The 12,237-nt window shown below is 32.7% G+C and overlaps 2 protein-coding genes across 2 annotated transcripts; one reads left to right on the top strand and one right to left on the bottom strand.

Moving 5' to 3' along the window:
* Positions 1-710: 710 nt before the first annotated feature.
* On the top strand, positions 711-2,284 carry LOC117904326. The gene is made up of 3 exons (XM_034816873.1): positions 711-1,427; positions 1,846-1,923; positions 2,049-2,284. Exons 1-3 carry the CDS (start codon positions 948-950, stop codon positions 2,052-2,054), a joined length of 564 nt encoding a protein of 187 aa, XP_034672764.1. The 5' UTR covers positions 711-947; the 3' UTR covers positions 2,055-2,284.
* Positions 2,285-6,092: 3,808 nt separating this feature from the next.
* LOC117904241 lies at positions 6,093-7,909 on the bottom strand. The gene has a single exon (XM_034816758.1). The coding sequence runs from the start codon at positions 7,422-7,424 to the stop codon at positions 6,666-6,668; it is 759 nt and encodes a 252-aa protein (XP_034672649.1). The 5' UTR covers positions 7,425-7,909; the 3' UTR covers positions 6,093-6,665.
* Between the last annotated feature and the right edge of the window lie 4,328 nt (positions 7,910-12,237).

Here is a 12,237-nt window from a genome sequence, read left to right as displayed (position 1 = left end):
TATTTTTATTTTAATTTAGAAGCAGGTGAGTGAAAATAAAAACGAGAAGAGGATATATTTGATGATTTTTCATATTAACGATGATAGAGTGTATTTAGTCTAAATCCTAGCAGGTGAATGAGAAAAAACACACCAAGTCTATAAAAAACGTACATTTGAATAGTCTTGACCACAATATCAAATGACATCATTGATCATCATCCATAGCCTTGCTACTTGCTACTTGCTATTTTTTTTCTTTTTCAAAGAAACCCTTGCTACTTGCTACTTGCTAAAAATTCTTTTTCTACTGTCTTTGATTGCAGAAAAGTCTGACTTATTTGTTTATTCTTTTTTTTTTTTTAATTCAAGAATGTAATAGTTTTTAATTTATAAATTGTAAAATGGTATCTCATAATCTGCTTGTTACAAAATAGGTACAATTCTTTTGAAAGTTTTAAAATTGGTTTCAAAATTCAAACTATTTTTTTTTTGAAAAAAAAAAATCAAAAGTAAATTATGTGATTAAAAAATGTTATTTTAGACCATTATTTCAAAAGAGGGCGGAATAATGCCAAAGGGCCGGTATGACCAAAAACTCAATCTAATCTTTGTAACCAAACAAGTCCATATTCCACGATAGCAGTATTTTTGACTTTCAAAAAAATCAAAGCCGAACGTTAAACCATCCCTCGCTGGCAGCCTGGCTCGTGTACTATTAAAATATATATTATATATTTTCCCGGGGGATTTTCAGAACCCAAATCATTCCAATTCCGAAGAAAACAAATTTCCCTATATTCTCTGGAAAATCAATTCTCTGGAAACCACATTTCTCCTCCAAAATCAAACCCCCAACCGTCCCTTAAGCTGAAAACAAACGCAGAAGCATCCCTCCTCAGCTCCATTGTTTCTCTCTCTTCAATCCCAAGATTCTAGAGAGAGAAAGAAAAGAGTTTCAGACTACAATGGCCAAAGCGCGTGACCGATCATCCAAGCCTCTCCACAACTTCTCCTTACCACGCTTGAAATGGGGCAATCAGAGATTCCTTAGATGCATGAAAGTCTCTCCAAATACCTCTAATTCTTCATCTTCCCTCATACCCACATCTGTGATTTCGTTCCAAAACGCCGAGACCGACGCCAATGGTGGAATCGAAGCCATTCACCAGAAACTCATGCTCGATCTCAGAGAGGCCGCCGACAAGATGAGACTCTCCATTTTGGAGGACGATTCAGAGAGGCCTTGGAATCTCAGGACTCGGAAAGCGGCTTGTAAGGTCCCCTGTGAGGCGGCTGTAGTGGAGAAAAAGAAGAAAAGAGAGAGACCGAAGTTTTCGGTGTCCCTGTCGAGAGAGGAGGTGAGCGATGATTTTATGGCGATGGTTGGTACGCGGCCGCCGAGAAGGCCCAAGAAAAGGGCGAGGATAGTGCAGAAGCAGTTGGATGTGAGTTTATTTTAATTTTATATTTGGGTTTTCTGCTGTTTGGTTCCTGAGAAAACAGGCGGCCGAATAGTTGTGCAGTCTTCGTTCTTGTAAGGGTTAGAGTTTGGGTTTTGGCTGTTGTTTTGTTTTGCTCCCTTCTGACAAAATTTAGGAAAACAGAAATTAGGAAGAGAGAAATTGGAACTATTTCAGACTTTGAGAAAAGGAAATCTTTTGCAGGTGATTAAAACTAATTGATCTATCTGGGTTTGTTCGGGATATGTTCTCTTTATAGATTCAAAATTTTATTTTGCCATTTTTTTTTCTTGGTTTTCTCGACCTCCAACACAGGGTTGCAGATTTTATTCTTCATGCTTCATCTGTATTATTCTCCATTTCATCTTGATAATACCTGAGTTTTTCTGGCTTCATCTTGCAGTCAATTTTTCCGGGTTTGTGGCTGACAGAAATAACACTTGATACATACAAACTCCCCGACTTACCTGAATCAACAAAGGTAACAATTCCTAGTTCCATTTCTCCACACACTCTCTCTCCATCTCTAGATAGTTTGTATATCCATTCATTCTTCTTTTTGATTCTGACTCTGGTGGATTACTGATGTGATAACTGTTTCTGCAGGTATAGAGGTGGAGGTTTGGATGGTTACTCAGAATTTCAAATATTCTGGTCATAAAAGTTAACGGTAATAACACACCATCAATGTAAATTGGGAATGAAGTGAAATAAAATTTGAAATTCCATTGCATCTCTCCTTCATGATTTTACAATGCATTTCTGAATTCATAGCAGAATAAATGGGATTCTAGCTACAAGAGAATGCTATATCCGGGGAATTTATGTTCTGCGGTTTGAAATTGTTGGGTAGCTTCAGAGTTTTCAGCTCTCATCTTGTTGGGACTCAAACCCAGAAGCACAGTTTTTTTAACGCTTGGCTTCCCTTCTGTCTTTGATTTCAGTTGAGTAAATTGCCCGATTATGAATTATGGTTGGGGTTGCAACTTGAGCTGGTTGGGTTGGGTAGGGTTTGCACCTAACCTGAGCCCAATCCAAAATTAATACAATCTGAATCCAACACATTATGATTTTTTCAATGTCAGTTATTTGGGTTATATTGGACAAATTCAGGTTTGTTTGGGTTGGACCTCTCTATAACGATCTTTTTAACTTTATTTTTTAAACCCTTGGCCCAAGTTTAACTTAAATTGTGTTTGAATTGAAATTAGAAAACTTATTTCAAGTTCGACCCGAGTATTAAAGCTATTTGTCCAAACCCTTTCAAATATTGGGTTGGGTTTGGGTTGCATCATACCAATCCATTCAAGTTGCATTTATACCCCAAAATTCATGCAGCTGAAATGATCTATTGGCTTATTTGCTTGAGAAGCCCATGGTTTGCCTCATTGTCTGATAGTTAAAACCCAAAAAATCTAAAAATATTAGACATGGTAAGTGAAAATTTTGACATACCGACCATCAAAATAATATTTGTAATATTACCAATTGTAAACGTACATATTAAGACTAGGGCTTGGGACTGGGCTTGGGCTTAGAGTTAAATTCCCAGCCTGACTTGAAGGCCCCTTTGAGCCTAGCTAGGGGGCAGCCTGAGCTTGGCTCAAACCCCTACCAAGAGTGCTCGAATCCAACCCGACTCTTTTACAGTTCTAAAGAGATATTGTAATGACATGTTCTCTTTCATGTACATCTGTTTATGTCCCTGTAATTTTTATTATAGGGAAAATCTGAAGTAGATGTACATGGAGAATAGCCCACTGTAAATCCTGTGTGCGCTCTGTCATTTTTTGTTTCTGGTTTGGTATTGCTGTGCTATGGTATATACGGATTTACTCCTAACACTATGTGGGATCTCCTTGGCCTCTTCCTAGCACTTCCAGACATAATCCTGGAGCCTAAAAGCGAGTTGCAAGGACGGCATCTTTCTCCAAACCACAAAGACTAGAGTTTTCAAGATCAGCCCATCTGCAATCAACTTTATGAGTATGACAGAAGATTGTCTGGGGAAAATTTTGCATGCCTTGTGACTCAGTTTTCGGTCAGACACAACTCCAAGGACATTCCCAATATCATATATTTGTTATTTGGCATGCATGCTTCTCCAGTCCCAAGTTAGATGAGGTGGGTGCTTAAAATGCAAACAGAAGGAAGAAGGAAAGCAAACAACCCTAGTAATCCCATAACTGTCACTAGTGGGGAAACTTCAAGTTTCTTCTGCAAATTTAAATTTTGAGTCTAGTGCTCAAAAGGTAGCTCATACAAGCTTGTTAGCATTTTCATAAAGACATCGGTATAGAATTCAGAACGTGTGGATCCAAGCATCTTTTCTCTTTCCTTGGACTCCCATTATTGCCTCAAGGCAATTCAATTTTGGCAACATTCTCAAGCTCACTCAGCTTGACCATACTATAGATCCTGTGACTTCTTTGTGTATCTGCCACCACCATCCGAAATTGGTTTGTCGAGCGGTCACATCCACTCACTCATGCCCAGAAGTCAGACCCCGTATCTCTATTAAGTTCCGACACTAGGTACCCTACACCATCAGTGGACCAGGACCTGTACGAATGTGTTCCAAGTCTTAGATTCAAAGAGTTTGGTCACACAGGATTGACAGGCCATCCTAGTTTAGCCTCTATATACATGTATCAGTAAAGAGAATAGAGTGGTCTTGCTTCATTATTTACCAAGAATTCACCAATTTTTTTTTTTGCTGTTCTAAGTTCTATCTGATCTGATATTTAATGCCACAACTTTTTATCAATAACACAGTAATTTTTTGTATGAATCCAACCCCTGCTTTATGTGCTGAAGGCTACAGTCTGGGCACTGGGCACTGTGCACAACATGAGCCCAAACTGCTTTCTATTTAGGCCAGTTTCAGGCTGAACTCTGATATGCCTAGTCGGTTTGGTTTGGCTTGAAGTCTTGCCCAAATCAAAGTCCACTTGGATAAGGGTTGTGCTACTTCAACCCTGGAAGGGTCCTTGAGACACAAATGTTGCGTTCAATGGCTAGACTGTAGATAACAAAACTCAGCATTTACCATCAAATCTTGCTAACAAGAAGATTCCACATCAAGATTTTAAGTCATTGTCAGTATGGAAAGATCAGATGTATTAAAGCAATCAAACAGGGGACCTTGGATTTTTATGACTATAAAGTCTCAGACTTGCAGTCAGAAGAGGCGGTGCTTTTGTCATGCACAACCTTATTTCAAACAACCTAATTGATCCTAAAAGAAGTGAGCAGGCTCAGGCTAATTGAACTTATCAAATGAATTCTCATGATCTCATGGAAATAATCTTAGAGGCTTGAGGCTCTTCTTCCCAATCCCAGGAATGTAGATTCCATCTGTAGCCTGTGAGAGTTCCTTTTTCTCCTTTGGATTATTTCTCACTAGTAACCAAAGGAAAGCTACAGTCCATTCAATATACCAAAAGGGCGTGCGACAACAGCCTCTTGTTGGGCCTTGAGACCTGAAATCACTAACATGACTACTCGAATTAAGCTTGAAAATCATGTATAAGCTTTGTTTCTTCTTCACTCAATAATGGTTCTAAACTTGGGGCCTCTTCAAAGCAAATCCAGGAGGGCAGCCTCCATATTATTACATTTCACATTGAAATTCATTCTGTTCAATACAACATTGTATGGTATGCTTCCTTAATATATTGGATGTTTTCTTTTCTGTTCTGTTCTGTTCTTTTCTTTTCTTTTCTTTTTCTTTTTTCTTTTTAAGAATCTTTTTCCCCACACAATAAATGAATCCAACAAACTCAGTCCAAATTCATTGGATATTGGTTCAACCAGTATCATTATTGATATAAAAGAATTTTGAATAACTCCACTTTTCCAAAGCCAAATGCCTCAGGTCTGCCCAACAAAAACAAAAAGAAAAGGAAAAAAGGGGCTTGCAGTCTCTCAGGACCTGCAACCTTCTCTACAGAGAGAAAAATGAGACAGTGTCCCAATAGAACAGTACTCCAATAATGTAGCTCTTCATCAATTAATTAATATTTTTCAATTTTTCTTTTCATCAATTAATATTTTCCTTTTCATACAGCTCTAAGGTTTGACTCTTGGAATGAAGAATGCTGTAAAAATCTTCTTTCCCAACTGTCCATTTTCAGTGCTCTCAATGGAAAACATAAGTGCACATGGAGCCTTTGCATTTATGGTCAGTCCCCACATTTTTTGTACCAATTCATTTAACAAGTCTATAAAAGATATCTCCATTTCTTCAAATCCTGGTTTGCTTTCTCAGCACTTTGAACCTTCTTTTAAGCTTAATTTATTTGCTTTTTAATGATATAAGTTGGACGGAGGATTAGAATATATGAGTCTACTTACTTATTAATTGATTTGGTTTCGGATATCCATATGCATCTTAGTTCATCTGTCACCTGCTCCAATTAAATTAGTATGCAAAGATTTTAAATATCGTGCAATTTGATCATGTTAATTAGGATTTCAAATCCTGTGATTTGTTCCGATAGCTATGTTAGAACTCAAAGATCATTATTTATGCAGCATAAGATTAGGTCCAACTGTTACCAATAGAGGTTGGCTTGAATACCAAGTTTTAACCCCTGTTGGCATTCCTTTAAGAAAATACAAACACAGAGGGACTACCCCAGTAACACATTCAAAGGAAAGTACCTCATTATTTGGGCAGATAAAGCTGAAACAAACATGAAGAAATCAAGCAAGTAAAGACATTTCATAATTGATTTGTTTGATTGTTTCTTCATATCCACTCCTTGGTTGAATCTCTTTTTGTCTTAGCCTCACAATCAGAAACACAAGTAACCTAAACAAATCCTCTCTTGTAAAAGGAGAGAACAACCAAGTCAAAAGTATGCATATATGTACAAAACATGCATAAACAAACACTAAAAAGCAGCTTTGAAATAAACAGAAGAAACCCATCTCATGAAGGGAAATCAAAAAGAGAAGAAGAATAAGACAACCATGAATCAAAGGTACCTGTTCTTTGTGTCTCCTATGCTCATAACATGTGAACACACATCAACATGCCCAAGACTCTCCATCAATATTCCTCTGAATTATCTCTTGATACATTTTTTTTTTCCTACTGCACAACTGGCTTTCTTAGATTTCTTCTCCACTAACCTCTGTAATACTTGATTTCAAGTTGTCTCATGGACAAACAACATGATCAATCCATAGTTTTTATCGATGACAACAAGCTTACAGTCATTTCTTACTCTTCTTCTCTTTTCCATTGCGAAACAAAGAGCCCAAACCAAAGAGATTTGCAGTTCCTTTGGAAATATATGCAGGAGACACGTTTATTACTGGGCTAATCCAAACACCATTGCCATAAGACCCTCCATAATTCTTCTTCAAGGGAGGCTTCTGCGGCACTGGATAGGTATAAAAATTAGTAGAAGATGCCGAGGACGATGATGATGATGACTTTGCCATTGATGGCTGCTTCTGTGAATTCTGCTTGGATGTTCGCTTTGAATTTTGTACCGAACCAGTTGAATTGCTTCGCGATAAAAGTGGAAGAGAGCACATTAAGCTCCTCCTATGAACATTATCACAATTGAGACTACTACTCCTCTTGAATGGCCAAAAGGACTTGGATGATTGAAGCTTCTCCTGAGACTCACAGCTTGATACTGCGATCCCCTTTGAGCTCTCTTTCTTCAAACTCTCATTAGTACTAGGACTAGGAAGAGGAGGAAGCGAAGCAACAGATCTTGGAGCAACCGTTCTTTCCTGAATTTTGATGGGAAGGATGATACCATTTGAGAAAAGCTCATCAGCTGAGGAGGACTCATGCTCAAAGCTGGTGCTGACACAGAAATCAAAATCAGGACTCGAGTCCAAGCTGGACAACTCTGAATTCCTAGATTTGCAGTGATCAATGGATGCAACATCTGCTTGACAAAAATCATTAGAAAATGAAATTCTAGGACTAGTTTCAGAGCAGATGTTGATTGCCATAGCCACTAAACAAATAAAAAATGAAAGAAGGAAGAGGGTACAAAGAACAAAGATGAACAGAATCAAGGAAAAAAAAAAAAAAACCTGTTGAAGGGTTCGAAAGAATTGAGGTTTTGTGGCACCCAAAGCGAAAAAGCGGTTAAAGATTCAAAAGTGGAAGGCTAAGAGGGTCATGGAAGACTTGGAAGATAGAGGCGGTTGGAGGGAGAAAGAGAAGTCAAAAAGAGAGCTATGAAGACATGTGCAGAGGCTGTGGACAAACGGCACCAGCTTTTTACAAGTGTTGAAGATTTGAGTGATTCAGAGAAGAATCTTGGATCAGAGCTATTTGAATTATTCTCTTGGAGATGAAGGAGTTATTTCCTTCCGTGTATAATTAAACTCTGAGACGATGAGGAGAAGGGAACAAAAGATACTTTAAGCTTGCTTCTTGGAGGTTGCTGAGAAAGAGAGAGAAAGATTAACCTGTAAAAGGTGGTTTTCACAAGACTTAACTTCTTACAAAGGCAAGCAAAAAACACTACAACCCAAAACAGAAAGAAACATAAGTTGGATTAGATAGACTTCCCAATTGCTAGGATGAAAATAGAAAGAAAAAAAAAATCAATCTATATAACCAAAAAACGTTTAAAATGCATTTTCAGAAATTGTTTTAAAAAATATTCTTCAAAAAATGAATCATTTTTAGAAAAATATGTCAATTGTAAGAGTCTAAATACGTTTTTTTGTGTCAAGAAAACAACTTATTAGTTTTTGGAAAATTAAAGAATATCAAATAAAACTCAAAAATACATATAATCTTCTCATAGAACCTTTCATTTTAAGTTCCAAGCATCATCACCTCTAACCACTAAATTCTAAAAAAATAAAATGTTTTGTAATTATTTTTAAGAACAGTTTTTATTCTTTAAAATAAAAAATAAAAAAATTACGTTTAATAATCAAAAATTATTTTTTTATTTTTTTATTTTTAAGAACATAAAATATAGTGGTTTTGAAAACAATTTTATTTTTTATTTTCTAGAATAAAAATTTAGGAAAACATATTTGATAATTAAAAAATATTTTCTTTTTAGTTTTTAAGAACATATCAGATGATATATTTAGAAAACATATTTTAATTGTTTTACGTTATTTACACTCCTTTTATTAAAGATGATTTATGAAATAAAACACTAGATAAAAGTATTATTTTTAAAACATATTTAAAATCTTAAAAATAAGTTAAAATATTTTTAGATTTTTAAACATATTTTTATTTTATAAAATATCAGATCAAAAGATAATTCAAAACAGCCGTCTCAAAAACTATTTTTAAAAACATTAACCACGATAGCATGAATTTCTTATGAGCAATGGAAGTTGATGGATTGCTTTTAAAAAACAAGTCACGGCTGGACTGTTTTTTTATAGCAAAGAGAGTAGGTGAGATTACTTGTCATATTGATTGACTTTTTCTGCCCTCAGTCCCAACTACCGACCTGCCCTTTTTTCCTCATTTGCTACCTTTCTCCTTCCTCCCTTCTCTTTTTTTTCAACATTTTCTCACCATGTTACCTCACCCTCACCTCCTTTTTCAAATTTTCACTTTACCCAAAGGAAAGAGCTTTGGACATTTTTGCTTTCGGGAAGAAAACAGCAATTGGACATTTTTGCTTTCAGGAAGAAAACAGCAAAAGGGTACTTTCAAAGATCTTACAATTTATTTATTCATAAAACAAATGTACACTTTGGAAATGTTTTAATTATGATTAAAAGTGTTTTTAGAACTATTGGATCACACGTTAGACAATTTTAAAATTAGAGGGGTTTGAATTTAGATCGCTTTGTTCTAAATCTTTTTCTTTTATGATATGAATGTGAAAAAAATTATCAAAGTTGTGTATTGAAAGTGCAAAATGTCATGCATTGATATAAAAAATGTGATATCCTACATTGAATAAGGAAGAAAGTTTCTAATGTTATATAAGTATGTTTTAAAGTCGTGAGAATCTTTTGAGCACAAAGCAGATAACATTTATATAATTGGATGTGAATATTTATAAAATGGTATTAGAGTCAATATTCGACTCTAATGTGAGGGTTTGTTTGGCTTCGTAATTTCATGAGATACAACGGGGACTTTATGTCTGCATAGAAAGTGTTTGTGATATCGCACATCGGACATTAGATAAAGGAGAAAGTTTTTAATGCTATATGGACTTATTTTAATTATGTCAACTCATTTTAAAAACAGATAATATCTATACCATTGGATCGTTACAAAAAATGTTTTTTTTCCTAAAAATTTTTTTTTGAGATATTTTGTCAAATCAAACTCTAATACAATTTAAAATTATTAATTTTCGTAAAAACTTAAACTTACGGGATTTGAGCTCCGTATACTCATTTTAAAAACAGATAATATCTATACCATTGGATCGTTACAAAAAATGTTTTTTTTCCTAAAATTTTTTTTTTTGAGATTTTTTGTCAAATCAAACTCTAATACAATTTAAAACTATTAATTTTCGTAAAAACTTAAACTTATGGGATTTGAGCTCCGTATGCTTATCATGTTTTTTTATTATTAAAAATACCATGATACATGTTTGAGTTTTTCAAACAAAATGATATTTGAGTATGAGATCTCTGGTGGTTGGGTTGTTCAATCAGCGAGGATATAAAAACACTCATTATATTAATATTTGAGAAAAATGACAATAATAATTGTTAGGTAACACACAATGATAAAAAAAATGGAGAAATTAACATTTCCTTCTTCAAATTCTAGATTTCTTTTATATCCTTTAGTTTGGAATTGGTATTGGAAGGATGCAAGTGCCTTTTCAATAACACTAATACATAAATGACTTTGTTTCCAATATTTATACAACTAAAATATTTTTATCTTATATATGAAAAAAAAATGGTGAAAATAGCATATCAACTCCTACTTCAATTAGAAAGAAAATCTTAAATCATAATAAATGAGGAAAACTATTAATTTAATTATGTCAACTTAAGATGATAGATTATTAATTTCTAGTGACATTAGTACTCATCATTAAATATTTTATCATACAAGTAACTCTCTTGCCAATGAGCAAAGAACCAATGTATTATTATAGTATGTCAAGTTAGGGTGTAGCTTTGAACTTTTGCCTCAAGTTATAGGCAAAGAAAAAATAGAAATAATCACTATCATTCTATAATTAATTTTATGTTGGGCTAAAAAATTGCTTTACACATTATATTTGAGGAAATTACTCCCCACATTTAAGAAAAACATGAATCTTAGTGTTTTAAAAAAGTTATTCAAACGTTTAAAACTATATATATTTATATTTCATCTTCATGTATTTTCTTTCAATGTTTAAGAATAGGCTTTTATTTTGTAATCTAATGCTTGAAAAGTTAAGGGTTTGTTTGATAAATGTTTATTTAAATAGTTTTAAAAAATAATTTTTAAGAATAATTTTTTTAAATTGTTCTTTCATATTTTATAGAACAAAAACCTATTTGAAAATTTGAAATATTTTTACCTTATTTTTCATACTTTTAAAATAATTTTTATATGTAATATTTTATTTTTAATCATTCTATATGTTTGTATAATAATTTTTTAAAATAACTCGCAAAAAATAATTAAAAGATATTATTTAAAAACACCCATTTTTTTTGTTATTATGAATAGAAAACAATTTTAAAGTATTTTTTTTAAACGGCTGTCAAACAAGCTTTAAGATTTTGTTTGGGATAGTTTTCTATTTTTAATTTTAGCTTTAAAAAAAATAAAGTTGTAGTCATAATTTTTAAAGGTTAATATCAATATTGTAAATTTATTATTAAATATGAAATAACTTTTTATATAAATTAAATAAATTTTTTATAAAAACAATATTTTTCTAACTTCTATATTAAGTTAATTTTTAACACATAATTAACCCAAACCGGTATAAATTAAGCTTAAAAGGAGCCTAAATATTAAACTTCAAAAAGCATTTTTAACTTCTTAAAAAATAATCCAAAGGGCCTAAATATGTTTTTAACTAAAAGGAGCCTCTCATATCTTAACATTTCTAAGAAAATTCAAAACAAAATTTTAATTTAATATTAAAATTTTAAGTTTATTTTTTATATGGTTATATTATATATATATATATATATATATATATATATATATATATATGATTGTGAGCAAAAATATTACACAATATAATGGAGAGTACATCTAGTTGAGAGGCTATAGAATTTTTTTGTATTTCCACTTGCAGACATGTAGTCCATCTTCTCTTAAAATAATTTACACAACAAAATAAAGCATTTGAGGAAAGATCTTATATTTTGACGATTCTCCATCTTCTCAACCCTTTTTAATACAATATTTGCCAAGAAATAGACCTTTTTTTTTTTTTTAATAAAATGAAATCTATACTTATTTGAAGATAATATAAGTAATTAGTGAGTGTGACCGAGAAACCGATATCTTTTGATATTTAAATTGTAGGAGGGATAAGTTTTAATGCAATCTATCAACACTAAAAATTGATATGGAGTTAATAAATTTGAATTCAGATTAAGTCAAGTTTGATAATGACTATAGGAAGGTTTCTAATGTTTCTCATATTTGAAAAATTTTATCATTTCAAATATTAAAAAAAGGATAAAATTGATTTCTAAAATCACTATCAAATACACTTGATTATGTTTAATAATATTTTTTAAAAATATTTTAACTTAAAAATTGTTATTGAAAAAAAATTAGTAGTGATTTATAAGGTAATACTTAATAGGTATAAAAACTTATAGAAAAATATTTTTATTAAAAAAA

The sequence above is a fragment of the Vitis riparia genome, chromosome 17 (genome assembly GCF_004353265.1).
Source record: "Vitis riparia cultivar Riparia Gloire de Montpellier isolate 1030 chromosome 17, EGFV_Vit.rip_1.0, whole genome shotgun sequence".
NCBI classification, from domain to species: Eukaryota; Viridiplantae; Streptophyta; class Magnoliopsida; order Vitales; family Vitaceae; genus Vitis; species Vitis riparia.
Note: the sequence above shows the minus strand (reverse complement) of the source record. Positions and strands in the feature narration are given on the sequence as shown.